Genomic DNA, 15000 nt, shown 5'->3' with positions numbered 1-15000 from the left:
CGTCGACTGTTTCCAGAGTAGACCCAGGTTTAGGGTCCGCCAGCCCAGACCTCCTAGTGGTAAATATTAATTATTGACAGTTGTCGCTAATATTAGTGCAGAAGAATGGCTCCCATGTATGCAAGAGAGACTTAAATTCCAACAGGTCTTGCATCTTGCATGTTCATCTATGTAAATGGGGGTATATACACATTGAACATATATACATTTTTAAATTTGTGTGTAATTGTTATTTTATTAGTATTATTTAATCAACTAAACTTCATTATACTAATTAGAATATATATATGAGTATATTTTATCATGTACCGGCATGTGTTACTGGCAATATAAATGATGGTGTCGTGCAGAAACTAATTTTTGATGTGGTAAAGTTCAATAAATCAAGTGTATTGGAAGAGGACAGTTTTTATTGTGAAGACCAGAGTAAACAAACCAGATTACTGGCACAATAGTGACTCGGTGTTGTGAAGCGTTTGCTCGCCTCCACAAAATTATATACCCAAACTAATTTATCGAGAAAAAGTATTTGATATTCTTGGGCAGAGTTATTATATGATCATAAAGGTAAGTGAGTGGTGACTATCAGTGATAATTAACTCTGAGGCTACCTGGGTTCAACGTTATTATTATTATTATTATTATTATTATTATTATTATTATTATTATTATTATTATTATTCACTTGTAAGCATTTTAAAGACTTGAGGTTATACAGCGTCTGGGAAATAGAAGGGGAGTCAGATATGACCCAGGGATGGCGAGGTCAGCTCAATTATTTGGATCAAAAACCCTTTACCAGCATGTAGGTTCCCCCCCCCCCTCCTTCAAAGGTGAAGGTACATACAAAATTAGTATGTAACATAGTTGTTGGAGTGAGTCTTGGTGATGCTGCCTCCGTCACTCTCCCTCCATCTTCCCCCCCCCTTCTCCCGCTCCCCCCTTCATTCCTTCCCTCTCCCTTCTCTGTGCCCCCACTCCCTTGCCCTTTTCCTATTCCCACACTTGTCCCTTATTCCCTCTCTTCCCTATTTGTCCCCCTTTCTTATACTCCCCTCCCTTATACTCTCCTCCCTTATACTCCCCTCCCTTACACTCCCCTCCATTAGAATACCATCTACTTAAATCTTCCTTCCTCGCTTCAAACTCTCCATCACCACTATTTCCCAAACTCGCCCTCATCCCTCCTCCGCAGTCTATTCCTTTCCCCTCCCCAACTCTCGCTTCCCCTTCTCCCAAATCCGTCCATTCTCACTCATACCCCAACCCATTATCTTATTTCTGACCCTCTCAGATTCACACCCATCACCTATCACTCCACCCCGACCTTTCACCAACCCGTCCCAGGCCACCCCATCTTCCCCTATACGTCTCACATTCCCTATGTGCTTCTATAATTCCACCGTCTTCACTCTACTCTTGTCCATACTCATCTTTCTCCTGCCTTACCCCAGGTCATCCCCCACCCTACGACTGATCAACCTTCCATCCCCTACCCTACTTTGGTTCCCTCACTGCCCTACTCTGCACCCTCTCTCTCAGCATCCCCTTACCATAATCCGATTTTCCCCCGCCCTTTCCCTACCATACTCCAATTTTCCCCAAGCCTCGTCATGTTCCCCCATCCTTTCCCTCCCCTCCTCTATTCATGTTCCCCCTCCCCTACTCCATTCCCCCTCCCTCCCCTACACCGGTTCCCCCTCCCTTTCCTACACCGGTTCCCCCTCCCTCTCCTACTCCGAGTCGGTTCCCCCTCCCTCCGCTATTCCGGTTCCCCCTCCCTCTCCTACTCCGGTTCCTCTGCCACCTTTCCCAACTGGTCTAACCCTGTACCTACAGTACTAGGACAAATACGAAGAAACACGAATCTTCAAGCACAAGACGTATCAGTATGAAGTAGGGAGCTACAGTAAGCTTTTAGTCCCTTGTTCAGTATTGTTCAGTCTGTTTGAATATTTCATTACTAGTTGGTAACTAATTCCATATAACTGTAACCCTGTCTCCAAAAATTATTTATTTTTAAATATAAACTTTTTCGCTGAGTCCATTATATCCGTGACTTAATTTTGTACGTGTATGCGTACAAAATTAGATTCAACAACAGAAATTAATCGAACAGGATGCGAAAAAGACTAGAAAGTTTTGGATGACAGAAATCTGAAAGCCAAATCAGCAGTGTCTGAAATAAAAAAAAATAGTGTGGGCTGGCTTGTCTTTCAGATTATTATTATTTTTATAATCAAGGGGAAGCGCTAAACCCGGAGGATTATACAGCGCCTGGGAGGGGATGTGGAAGGCATTCAGGCTTAATTCAAGGAACTGGAGCACAGATCCAATTCCCTAAATCAAGAGCCCCTCACCAACATCAAGGAACCTTCCTTGAGGGGTTTTCTTTCAGAGAACACAATAAGGTAAATGTGACGACAGACAGGGAGATGATGGGTGGTTACTGGTGGTAACTTTCAGAACTCGGGAAGTCGTGACACTATTCCAATCGCTTATGTTCTCATCTTTAGAGTATTGCTCAATGTTGACAGACCTGTTCAAGGTCTGTGATGTAATTCATGCCCGTTTTGAATATGTTTTATTTAAATAAATAGTGGTAATACTGATCTTACCTGATGTTGCATACCAGCGCTAATCATCGGTGTATGCTGCTCCCTATATCACTCCTGTGGAAATAGGGCAGCGATCATTAGACCAACTGGAAAAAGAAATGGTATATATCAGTATGACCACCCAAGGAAATACGCTTTTATTCTCTTGAATAAAAGCGTATGTCATTCCAGGACCTGGAATGTGCAGTGACTCGATAAATGAGACGGAACTAGGATACAAACGGCCCCGCATGTCATGTGAAGGTATTTAAGGTATTATTAACGTATAATTAAACAAAAATTACAGCCATACAGGCAGCAATGATTTTTTATTGCGAGAAAAACGATAAAAAGAATGGCAAGAAACAGTAAGAATATATCAGCACCCAGGAACCATCCTGGACTGGAAACAAAGGCAGCGTCGGGCTGGCCACAGCCAGTTATTGTAACCAACAACAACAAAAAAAAAAAAAACGCCAGCACAGCGACAAACAACATAACATCGTTTTTTTTTTTTTTTGCAAACATTCCGGGTTTTAAACCGAGAAACAATAAAATATCGTTCATCACCTGTCTCCTTTATCACTGTTAATCCTAATTGCTGCACACTACTTACCTAGGCTTTCCCGTATTTACTGGCTATTGTATTAATTTTTTTGTCTATGTAACGTGAATTTATATAAATACACCGAAAGGTGTGCATCGCAGTATATACACAGAAAGGCGTATATCTTTGCATATACACCGAGAAGTATATATCTGAGCTAACTAGAGATATAGGATGGTGGGGGTGTTGGACCGGTATACTGGTGTTGTAGGATGGTGGGGGTGTTGGACCGGTATACTGGTGTTGTAGGATGGTGGGGGTGTTGGACCGGTATACTGGTGTTGTAGGATGGTGGGGGTGTTGGACCGGTATACTGGTGTTGTAGGATGGTGGGGGTGTTGGTAAGGTAGTAGGGGAGTGATGGAAAGGAAGGGGGGATGGTGTGGCGGGGTGTGTCGGGGGGGGGACGAGTGTGGGCGTGTGCGTTACGGCCCTGAGTGGGCTCATGTTACTTAGGTCAGGCTGTACGTTATAGGTCGGGTCAGGTGACCGGGGTCAAAGACTAGTCTCCAGCGTGTCTACAGCTAAGCCTCTTAGCCTATTGGGTTGCTAACCGGGCATTTTTTTCCATAGGAATTGCTGCTTCATGGCTTGCTAAAAAACAGTGATAAAATATTCCACCCGAGCATCTGGGGCACCAGAAGTCCTAAACATATCAGCTATAAATAGAAGATATTTTTAAACAAAAATATTTTTGAAGAATAAGTCATATTACTGTGGCTGGAAGTATTTATAAATAACACTTAGAAAACTCTATATTATGTTTTGGTCCGTCTTATATTAGTGTCGAGATCCTTTTAAAGATAAAAACTCGACCGCCTTTTTTTTTTTCGTATATAAAGCACAAGTAAATCAGTGACTAACTTGCACAGCCTAACTGGATTGTAAAATTTTGATCAGTGTGGAAATCAGAAATAAAAGACTGGTGATAGTAGTGGTAGACTGGTGGTAGTAGTGGTAGACTGGTGGTAGTAGTGGTAGACTGGTGGTAGTAGTGGTAGGCTGGTGATAGTAGTGGTAGACTGGTGGTAGTAGTGGTAGACTGGTGGTAGTAGTGGTAGACTGGTGGTAGTAGTGGTAGGCTGGTGATAGTAGTGGTAGACTGGTGATAGTAGTGGCAGACTGGTGGTAGTAGTGGTAGACTGGTGGTAGTAGTGGTAGACTGGTGATAGTAGTGGCAGACTGGTGGTAGTAGTGGTAGACTGGTGGTAGTAGTGGCAGACTGGTGATAGTAGTGGCAGACTGGTGGTAGTAGTGGTAGACTGGTGGTAGTAGTGGCAGACTGGTGGTAGTAGTGGTAGACTGGTGGTAGTAGTGGCAGACTGGTGATAGTAGTGGCAGACTGGTGGTAGTAGTGGCAGACTGGTGATAGTAGTGGCAGACTGGTGGTAGTAGTGGTAGACTGGTGGTAGTAGTGGCAGACTGGTGGTAGTAGTGGTAGACTGGTGGTAGTAGTGGTAGACTGGTGGTAGTAGTGGCAGACTGGTGGTAGTAGTGGCAGACTGGTGGTAGTAGTGGTAGTAGTGGTAGACTGGTGGTAGTAGTGGTAGACTGGTGGTAGTAGTGGTAGACTGGTGGTAGTAGTGGTAGACTGGTGATAGTAGTGGTAGACTGGTGATAGTAGTGGTAGACTGGTGGTAGTAGTGGTAGACTGGTGGTAGTAGTGGTAGACTGGTGATAGTAGTGGTAGACTGGTGATAGTAGTGGTAGACTGGTGGTAGTAGTGGTAGACTGGTGGTAGTAGTGGTAGACTGGTGGTAGTAGTGGTAGACTGGTGGTAGTAGTGGTGGTAGTAGTGGTAGACTGGTGGTAGTAGTGGCAGACTGGTGGTAGTAGTGGTAGTAGTGGTAGACTGGTGGTAGTAGTGGTAGACTGGTGGTAGTAGTGGTAGACTGGTGGTAGTAGTGGTAGACTGGTGGTAGTAGTGGTAGACTGGTGGTAGTAGTGGTAGACTGGTGATAGTAGTGGCAGACTGGTGATAGTAGTGGTAGACTGGTGGTAGTAGTGGTAGACTGGTGATAGTGGCAGACTGGTGATAGTAGTGGCAGACTGGTGATAGTAGTGGCAGACTGGTGGTAGTAGTGGTAGACTGGTGATAGTAGTGGCAGACTGGTGGTAGTAGTGGTAGACTGGTGGTAGTAGTGGTAGACTGGTGGTAGTAGTGGTAGACTGGTGGTAGTAGTGGTAGACTGGTGGTAGTAGTGGCAGACTGGTGATAGTAGTGGCAGACTGGTGGTAGTAGTGGTAGACTGGTGGTAGTAGTGGTAGACTGGTGATAGTAGTGGCAGACTGGTGATAGTAGTGGCAGACTGGTGGTAGTAGTGGTAGACTGGTGATAGTAGTGGCAGACTGGTGGTAGTAGTGGTAGACTGGTGGTAGTAGTGGTAGACTGGTGATAGTAGTGGCAGACTGGTGATAGTAGTGGCAGACTGGTGATAGTAGTGGCAGACTGGTGGTAGTAGTGGCAGACTGGTGATAGTAGTGGCAGACTGGTGATAGTAGTGGCAGACTGGTGGTAGTAGTGGCAGACTGGTGATAGTAGTGGCAGACTGGTGATAGTAGTGGCAGACTGGTGGTAGTAGTGGTACATTGGTGATAGTAGTGGTAGACTGGTGATAGTAGTGGTAGACTGGTGATAGTAGTGGCAGACTGGTGATAGTAGTGGCAGACTGGTGGTAGTAGTGGCAGACTGGTGGTAGTAGTGGCAGACTGGTGGTAGTAGTGGCAGACTGGTGATAGTAGTGGCAGACTGGTGGTAGTAGTGGCAGACTGGTGGTAGTAGTGGCAGACTGGTGGTAGTAGTGGCAGACTGGTGGTAGTAGTGGTACATTGGTGATAGTAGTGGTAGACTGGTGATAGTAGCGGCAGACTGGTGATAGTAGTGGCAAACTGGTGGTAGTAGTGGCAGACTGGTGGTAGTAGTGGTAGATTGGTGATAGTAGTGGTAGACTGGTGATAGTAGTGGTAGACTGGTGATAGTAGTGGCAGACTGGTGATAGTAGTGGTAGACTGGTGATAGTAGTGGCAGACTGGTGGTAGTAGTGGCAGACTGGTGGTAGTAGTGGCAGACTTGTTGTAGTAGTGGCAGACTGGTGATAGTAGTGGCAGACTGGTGAAAGTAGTGGCAGACTGGTGGTAGTAGTGGCAGACTGGTGATAGTAGTGGCAGACTGGTGATAGTAGTGGCAGACTTGTGATAGTAGTGGCAGACTGGTGATAGTAGTGGCAGACTGGTGGTAGTAGTGGCAGACTGGTGATAGTAGTGGCAGACTGGTGATAGTAGTGGCAGATTGGTGACAGTAATGGCAGACTGGTGATAGTAGTGGCAGACTGGTGACAGTAATGGCAGACTGGTAATAGTAGTGGCAGACTGGTGATAGTAGTGGCAGACTGGTGACAGTAATGGCAGACTGGTGATAGTAGTGGCAGACTGGTGACAGTAATGGCAGACTGGTGATAGTAGTGGCAGACTGGTGACAGTAATGGCAGACTGGTGATAGTAGTGGCAGACTGGTGACAGTAATGGCAGACTGGTGATAGTAGTGGCAGACTGGTGACAGTAATGGCAGACTGGTGATAGTAGTGACAGACATTCACCATTTCACAACCTGGTTGGTAACTGTGCGACTTCAGTTTCATCAGGTTGGTAGCGCTGCGACCTTCACCGATGACATGTAGTAACACTTCGTCCCACACTTTAAACTTTGTTGGTCGCTGTGACCATTATAGCCCATTTTGTGACACGATATATCATCGCATTCTTCCCCCCTCCCCCCCTCCCCCCATCCTCCCCTCCAGTTGTCAGCGCAAGGAACGTTTAAACTTTGTTAGGTTTGGCAACGCTTCCATTCATCTGTACATGCCGCTTGGAACGTTGCGTTGTTTATGGGTTTATTTGTTGGTACATCGTCAGGTGATATTGATGGTCAGGTGATATTGGAGGATTGTACTAGTTTGTGTAATGTTTTATCATCATATTCATTGGGACGTGCTAAACCAGCAAGTGTAATAGTGCGCCTGGGAAATGGGAGGCATTCTGGTTTGAGGACAGATATGGTAGCTCCAATTCCTCGGATCAAGAGTTTCAGCATCAAGGCAACCCCGCCCCCCCTCCTTGAAGGGTCTGTGTAGAGTAGAAGAGGGAGGGCGAACGCTAGGTACATAAATAGCAAGGTCGTTGCTACGTTACATAATCCTGTTCACATGTTTGGCAACAATTGGCTACAGAAAAGTCTTATTATGCTGGTATTCAGGTTTCCAACGTGAGATTTCATTACTTTTGACCGTGTGTGTGTTAAGCCGTGCATTCACAATTCTTATTCCCACTCACTGACCTTCAACTGGTCTCCAGCAGCCATTTCACTTGTTTGCTGAGCTGACGGCGCACTTTCTTCAATCTAATTGTTTTATTCCCGAATATTGATTTATGCAAGATTAAGCTTTATATTACTACATTAAAACTACAAATGAGTATACGTGAATTACAAAGAAAGATACAGGAGAGCACAGGGTTTTCAGTCGAGGTCTAGATGTGGCACGGACTGATAAGTACCGTCGTTGAGAGAATACCTTCCATAGCTTTAAAAACGGGTTAGACAAATACATGAGTGAGAGAAATAAGATGTAGGGTCTGTACACTGACAGTTGTGTAACTGTATAAATACCGAAGTGTTTAGATTTATTCCTATTTTAGAGGATAAATCATGAGAGTCTAGGGACGAGTTACAGCCTTAACAAACTATAAATATATACTGGCCTAGCATGAGCCAGTAGGTTTTCTGCAGTTATTCTCTGTTTTTATACTGAGGATGCTGCATATCTTTGGTAAGATGGACATCAGGACTCACACCATGATAAGATAACCAGATTACGTACGGCCTTCATTGAGGAACTTGGGTATATAGGAGAGTGGTATAAACCTTGGTAATAAATACCGACAAGTTGGTTTAGAAAGACACGTAAGCAAACACTATTAACATATTTATTATCTAATAAATATGTTATAGTGTTTGCTTACGTGTCTTTCTAAACCATATAGGAGAGTCATTGCATTACATAAGAATGAAGGAACACTACAGCAGGCCTACTGGCCCATGCAAGGCAGGTCCAAGTCTCCTACCAACATTAACATCACTTTAAATAACAAGAGTTGTATAGAATGCTAAAAGCTGTTGTTATTGTGAAAAATAAGAATGTTCAAGATTTGACGGTTTGTAACAGTTTTATTTTTAAATGAGTAAAGTGTGTAACTTGTCAGCGGGTCAGCTTAGGTCAAGATTCGTCAGGAAACAGGACAGTGTTTCCTGACGCAGGTTTTATTCATATTATGACCCGCCTCTGGAGCTTTTGGTCATCTGACCGAGACCTTCAACTGACTTACCGGTCAACCCCTTTAAAAAATTAAATAAGTTATTGGGTTGACTTAAGTTAATTCCTTGAATAAACCCTAAACTTAAAATTATATAAAATTAATAATAAAAATGGCTTCAGACACGTCAGCAATCACCAAGGGGATATTAAACAACGTTTCGGTCTTGGGACCTTAATTAAAAGTAATCAAGGTCCCAGGACCCAAACATTGTCTAATAAATATATCCTAGTCTTTACTTACGTGACTTTATAAATCACTTTGTCGGTATCAATAACCAAATTTTATATCAATAATAACGCCATGGATGTATTTGCTGACATATTAATAATACATATTTTCTTCGTTTCAGAATCCCCACCTCCGCCTTATTCTAGATTCAGCGTCGACCTCCTCAGACCAGAAGGTTCGTACATTTTTACTTACAACTTTCTTCCTGTCAGATTTTATATTCATATCTTTTTATTAAATATTTTTGTTTAATGTGGCGCTGTAAGAAGCGTCAAACTCATCTCAGTATTTTATTTTTGTTTTAATAAGGCTGGAATAAATGTGGCTTATTGTAACTACTTATTATATTAATGTTATAATGAGTAAATCAGTTTTTACTGGATGGACAAATATTTATATGAAATTGTGAGAGCTGGGAAATCAGGTGTCTTATTTTTATTTTGACTTTATTTAAGGGGATAGTTTTATTTAAGGGGATAGTTTTATTTAAGGGGATAGTTTTATTTAAGGGGATAGTTTTATTTAAGGGGATAGTTTTATTTAAGGGGATAGTTTTATTTAAGGGGATAGTTTTATTTAAGGGGATAGTTTTAAGCGGATAGTTTTATTTAAGGGGATAGTCTTATTTAAGGGGATAATTTTATTTAAGGGGATAGTTTTATTTAAGGGGATAGTTTTATTTAAGGGGATAGTTTTATTTAAGGGGATAGTTTTAAGCGGATAGTTTTAAGCGGATAGTTTTATTTAAGGGGATAGTCTTATTTAAGGGGATAATTTTATTTAAGGGGATAGTTTTATTTAAGGGGATATTTTTATTTAAGGGGATAGTTTTACTTAAGGGGATAATTTTAAGCAGATAATTTTATTTACGGGGATAGTCTTATTTAAGGGGATAGTTTTATTTAAGGGGATAGTTTTATTTAAGGGGATAGTTTTAAGCGGATAGTTTTAAGCGGATAGTTTTAAGATAGTCTTATTTAAGGGGATAGTTTTATTTAAGGGGATAGTTTTATTTAAGGGGATAGTTTTATTTAAGGGGATAGTAAATTGAGTTCTTGCTCATTAAACTTCACAAACTGTGAAAGTTTTAGGGTTAATATAAACTTTATTTAGGAACATCTAAAAATATTTTAGAGTTGTATGATAATTAAAGAGTAATAAACACTTGTTAGCGTTTAAAACAAGATCTTAATTAACCCAGGAAAACAAGAAATTAAAAAAAAATCTGATTTATATATTTTCTTAGTCTAGACGTGACTTTTCTTAAAAAAAAAAACAGTATACATGTGTGTATTGGTTCTGAGAACCAATCTTTTAGACGTAACACAATGGTACACTATATAGATTTATCCTTGTATAGCTTGATCAAGTCACTACGAGTAATATTTAAAATAACCGGTTTTGATCACCGTTAGAAAGTATCGCATTTTTAATATGAAGACGAGGAAAATGAAGATAATTTAAGTGCATCTCAGATTCAAACTTAGTTTGCAATCGTGTCATTACGATTTCGTGAGTCAAGGTTAGTTTATAAGGTGTATAATAACCCCGAGAGACACATGATTAACTGGGTGTTGGGTGGACGTGTACAGATGCGGCGCCCAGTGAAGACGTGGAATGTTTGGTGGAATCACAGGAGACGGGAGGAACACACCAGTACACCACTTACTCCACACACGGACCTGGTAAGTACGATTAATTACTTTATTTTTTAATGTAATAAGGACATTTTTTTTATGTGCTGAGACTTGCGAATGTAACCATTGATTTATTATTATCAGCTTGTTGGACTCACTGTACCACAGAGTTTGGGGAATCCTTATGGTCCAGTAGGCCAATAGGCCTGCTAAGGTGTTTCTCCGTATGTTTGCTGTGGTGTCTTGGGCTAAAGCGACAAAGGTGGTAATCTCTGACCTGGGGATCTAATAAGAACGTAAGAAGAAACACGGCAGCAGGTCTACTGGCCCATGCGAGGCAGGTCCAAGTCGCCTACCGGCTTAAGCCAATCACCCAACCTAGTCAGGTCAGGTCATATTCACTTAAGGAAGGAGTACGGCATCAGACCCAGTAGCACAAGCTAGTCACATCTAACTCACACCCACCCACACCCACTCATGTATTTATCTAACCTATTTTTAAAACTACACAACGTTTTAGCTTCTATGACGGTACTCGGGAATTTGGTCCACTCATCCACAACTCTATTACCAAACCAGTGCTTTCCTGTATCCTGAATATGAAATTTTCCAACTTAAAACCATTGCTGCGAGTCCTGCCTTGGCCAGATATTTTCAGCACGCTATTTACATCCCCTTTATTCCCGTTTTCCATTTATACGCTTCAGTCATTTCTCCCCAAATTCTACGCCTTTCGGGGTTCTCAGTCTGTCCTCATAGGGAAGATTTCTGATACATGGGATCAACTTTCTCATCCTCCTTTGTACGTTTTCCAGAGCATTTATATCCATTCTGTAATATGGTGACAAAAACTGTGCAACATAATCTAAATGAGGCGTAACCAAGGATATATAGAGGACTCCTATTATTTATGCTTCTTGATATGAAGCCAAGGATTCTGTTCCCTTTACTGCAAACACTTATGCACTGTTGTCTTGGTCTTAGATTACTGCTGAGCAGAACTCCCAAATCCTTTTTGCAAACAGTAATATTAAGATCTACATTATTTAGTTTATATGTGGCATAGTTATTTACCTGTCCGATGTTTAGAACTTTGCACTTGTCTATATTAAACTGCATCTGCCGCTTCTCCGACCACAGCATCAGTCTATTCAAATCTTCCTGGAGTGTTATAATGTCCTTTTCAGAATGAATTCGACGGCCTGTTTTGGTGTCATCGGCAAACTTATGTCGCTATTTATTCCCTCATCTATGTCGTTTATGTAGATTGTGAACAAAGGGCCCAACACTGACTCCTGTGGAACACCGCTCGTGACGCTTCCCCACTCTGATTTCTCCCCATTTATGCAAACCCTCTGCTGCCTATTTGTCAACCATGCCTCTATCCAGGAAAAAAATTCACCTATTTCGTGTACCTTAATTTTCCTCAATAGTCTCTGATGTGGGACCCTGTCAAAAGCCTTACTGAAATCCATATACACAATATCATATTCATTACCAACATCTACCTCCTCAAATACCTTAGTGAAAAAAGTTAACAAATTCGTAAGGAAGGAACGCCCCTTTGTAAAACCATGCTGAGATTCGTTGATTAATTTATGCTTTTCAAGATGGCTACGAACTGTCTCGGCAATTATTGATTCCATAAATTTTCCCACTATGGAGGTTAGGCTTATTGGTCTATAGTTCGAAGCTAAGGACCTGTCACCTGCTTTGAAAATAGGTATCACATTTGCCATTTTCCGCTTATCTGGCACCATGCCAGTTTGTAGTGATATGTTGAAAAGATTAGCCAAAGGTTTGTTAAGCTCCTATTTACATTCCTTTAGAACCCTTGCGTACAGTTCATCAGGGCCTGGGGATTTGTTAGGTTTTAATTTATGTATTTGTTTAAGGACCATGTCACTTGTGACCCTAATCGTGCATAATTTATTATCGTCCTGTTCTACATGATTTATTATTTTTGAAATATTAGTATCTTCCTGTGTAAATACTGAGAGGAAGTAGGTATTGAAAAGTTCACACATTTCCTTATCGCTGTCAGTGAGCTGACCCGAGTAACTTTTGAGTGGGCCTATCTTGTCCCTAATCTTACTTCTGTATATCTGAAAGAATCCTTTTGGGTTAGTCTTCGATTCCCTTGCAACTTTAACCTCATAATCTCTATTCTTTTCTTATTCTCTTTTTTTTTCTCTCTCTTTAACTGAATATATTGATTTTTTAACTGCCCCTCTCCTCTTTTGATTTGCCTATATATGCCTCTCTTTTGACCAGTGAGATGTTTTAATCTATTGTTTATCAATTTAGGATCATTTTTGTTTGATCTGATTTCCATATTTGAAACATAAGTTGTCTGAGCAGCTAGAACTATGCTCTGGAAGACGTCATATTGGCAAACATCACCACCTACCTGACCCATAGTCGGTCATTCCGGTTCAGCCCACCCTGGTAATTTCTCACTCCTATGAAATCAGTCAAATGTAAGTCAGGGACGGAGACTTGATTGCCATTATTAGGGTAATTCCATGATATATTAAAACTGAGTGATTTGTGATCACTTTTCCCCAAGCTCATTATTAATCTCAAGATTATTAATTAGTGACTCCCTGCTGGCAAGAACCAAGTCAAGCAGGTTATTTCCTCCAGCTGGTTCTGTCACAGAATGTTTTAAAAAACAATCCTGGATCGTATTAAGAAAGTCGCCTGACTCAACATTTCCTGTCAAATTGCTCCAGTCAATCTGTCTAAAGTTAAAATCTCTCATTAGCACAACATTTTCATGTGTAGATGCCTTACGAATTTCGTGAAGCGCTAAACTCACGTGGGCCGTTCAGCACATGGGCTGGTTAAAACTTAATGCTCCAGCCTCTGATAGTAAAACAGACTTGTAACCAAGAAAAAAACAAGTCTTTAATACGGTACATTCCAGCAACAACACAAAACTTGAGATATGACCAGTTTACAGAGATTTTATTTTACCTTCACCGCTCAGCCTGAAGTTTGGTTTTTCTGTCGATTGTCTGTTCCGCCAGGCTGTTGCTCTTGACAGCCTACTGGCTCAGAGACATCATAGCCTGGTTCATCTGGTACTTGGCAGAGGTAGTGGTCCAGTCTCCCCTTGAAGACATGTACACTTTTTTCTGCTCTATCGGTAATGTTTGTGTAGATTATCTTGGCTCTCTTGTAACATACTCTTGTCTTCAGCAGTTCAGTATTCAATTTTCTTCTGTACATTCCTTTACGTTCTCTTTCAATGATTGATCTCTCCTTTTTTTGACTTCAAGTGAAGATAAGATCTTGCATGCTTCTGTATTAAGCATTTCTATGCAGTGGGTTTCCAGGGAATGCCATCTTTGTCCCCGTCACTTCTCTGGTTGGTAAGAACTAAATTTATTGAAAATCCTTTCATACTCCCGAGCACCGTCATTGAAGCTAAAACCCTATGTAGCTTTAAAAATAGGTTAGATAAATGCATGAGTGGGTGTGGGTGGGTGTGAGTTGGACCTACTTCGCATAGGTAAGTAGGCCTGCTCTTTCTTTCTCGTGTTATATTTTTGTTGGCTGTTTCTTAGCTTCTCTACTCATGTATGTGTGCTTGCAGTATTCTTTCTCGTTAGTTCCTTAGCCTGAAGTTTCCCAAGACAGGTTTGTGATGACTGGCTTCAAATAAGAAACAAGTCAGAATAAGTTATCAAATAAGTTATCAAATTGGGTCGCAACTCCAACATTCTCTCGTGTCAGATGGATATATAGGAGGAGGCTGTGTTACACCAAGGGTGATGCACGTGCAGATATCAAGTATTTTCACCAGGTGACATATCAAGCAGGCTATGATGTATGTGGGCCAGCAGGCCTCCAGGAACAACAGCCTGCTTGGCCAGGCAAGCACCAGACGAGCCTGTCCCAAGGTCGGGCTCTGGGGGCGGAAAAACTCTCGAAACTCATCAACGGTAAAGGTATTTCTTCCTCTTTAGCCGGACTCCGAGACTAGTAAGACTCAAAACTCATCACAGGTATATATCAAAGGTATACACACATTCTCACGAACAGGTGGGGTTTGAACCCATGGCGAGTGAGTCCTAAGACTCCAGGCCAGTGCGTAAGCCACTCGGCCAAGTGGTTTACGCACTGGCCTGGGTTCACACACCACCTGTTCCGTGCTTTCATACCCACGTCATCTGGATGCTTAAAACTTTCACCATTCACTCCAGATTTATACTCCCTCTTAATCAGCTCCATCCTTCCAACATTCTATTTTTATTGTACGTGAAGAGGCAAAGCATAAAAGTGCAATAAAGAGAAAAGATGTAGTTGATAGGCCAGTTAATGATTGTGATTTATGGAATGCAATTAAAGACGACCATCAGCAGACCTTATGATGATGGCATCACCTATGCAATACCTGAAGCATTTAAATCAAAGGACAATCGACGTTCCACATATTCAACTGCACATTTGTATCTGGAAACATTCCTAAAAAGTGGAAGGCAGTTATCACCAACCATAAAGAAGAGGTGCATTAAGTTTTCTCTTCGGTGTTCGTTACTTTACAAAACAAATA

General features: G+C 41.6%; 1 protein-coding gene across 2 annotated transcripts in view; it reads left to right on the top strand.

Moving 5' to 3' along the window:
- LOC128690184 (mothers against decapentaplegic homolog 6) overlaps nucleotides 1-15000 on the top strand; it is a 108680-nt gene that overhangs the window by 782 nt on the left and 92898 nt on the right. The window contains exons 1-3 of one of the 2 annotated variants that reach the window (XM_070090438.1): nucleotides 1-59; nucleotides 8924-8977; nucleotides 10395-10487. The exon at nucleotides 1-59 is cut by the window's left edge and continues 782 nt beyond it. In XM_070090438.1, the coding sequence (XP_069946539.1) occupies nucleotides 1-59; nucleotides 8924-8977; nucleotides 10395-10487 (206 nt within the window). The remainder of the gene's footprint in view (nucleotides 60-8923; nucleotides 8978-10394; nucleotides 10488-15000) is intronic. The other variant, XM_070090439.1, reaches the window with a different exon arrangement.

This window comes from Cherax quadricarinatus, chromosome 32, assembly GCF_038502225.1.
Source record: "Cherax quadricarinatus isolate ZL_2023a chromosome 32, ASM3850222v1, whole genome shotgun sequence".
NCBI lineage: Eukaryota > Metazoa > Arthropoda > Malacostraca > Decapoda > Parastacidae > Cherax > Cherax quadricarinatus.
Note: the sequence above shows the minus strand (reverse complement) of the source record. Positions and strands in the feature narration are given on the sequence as shown.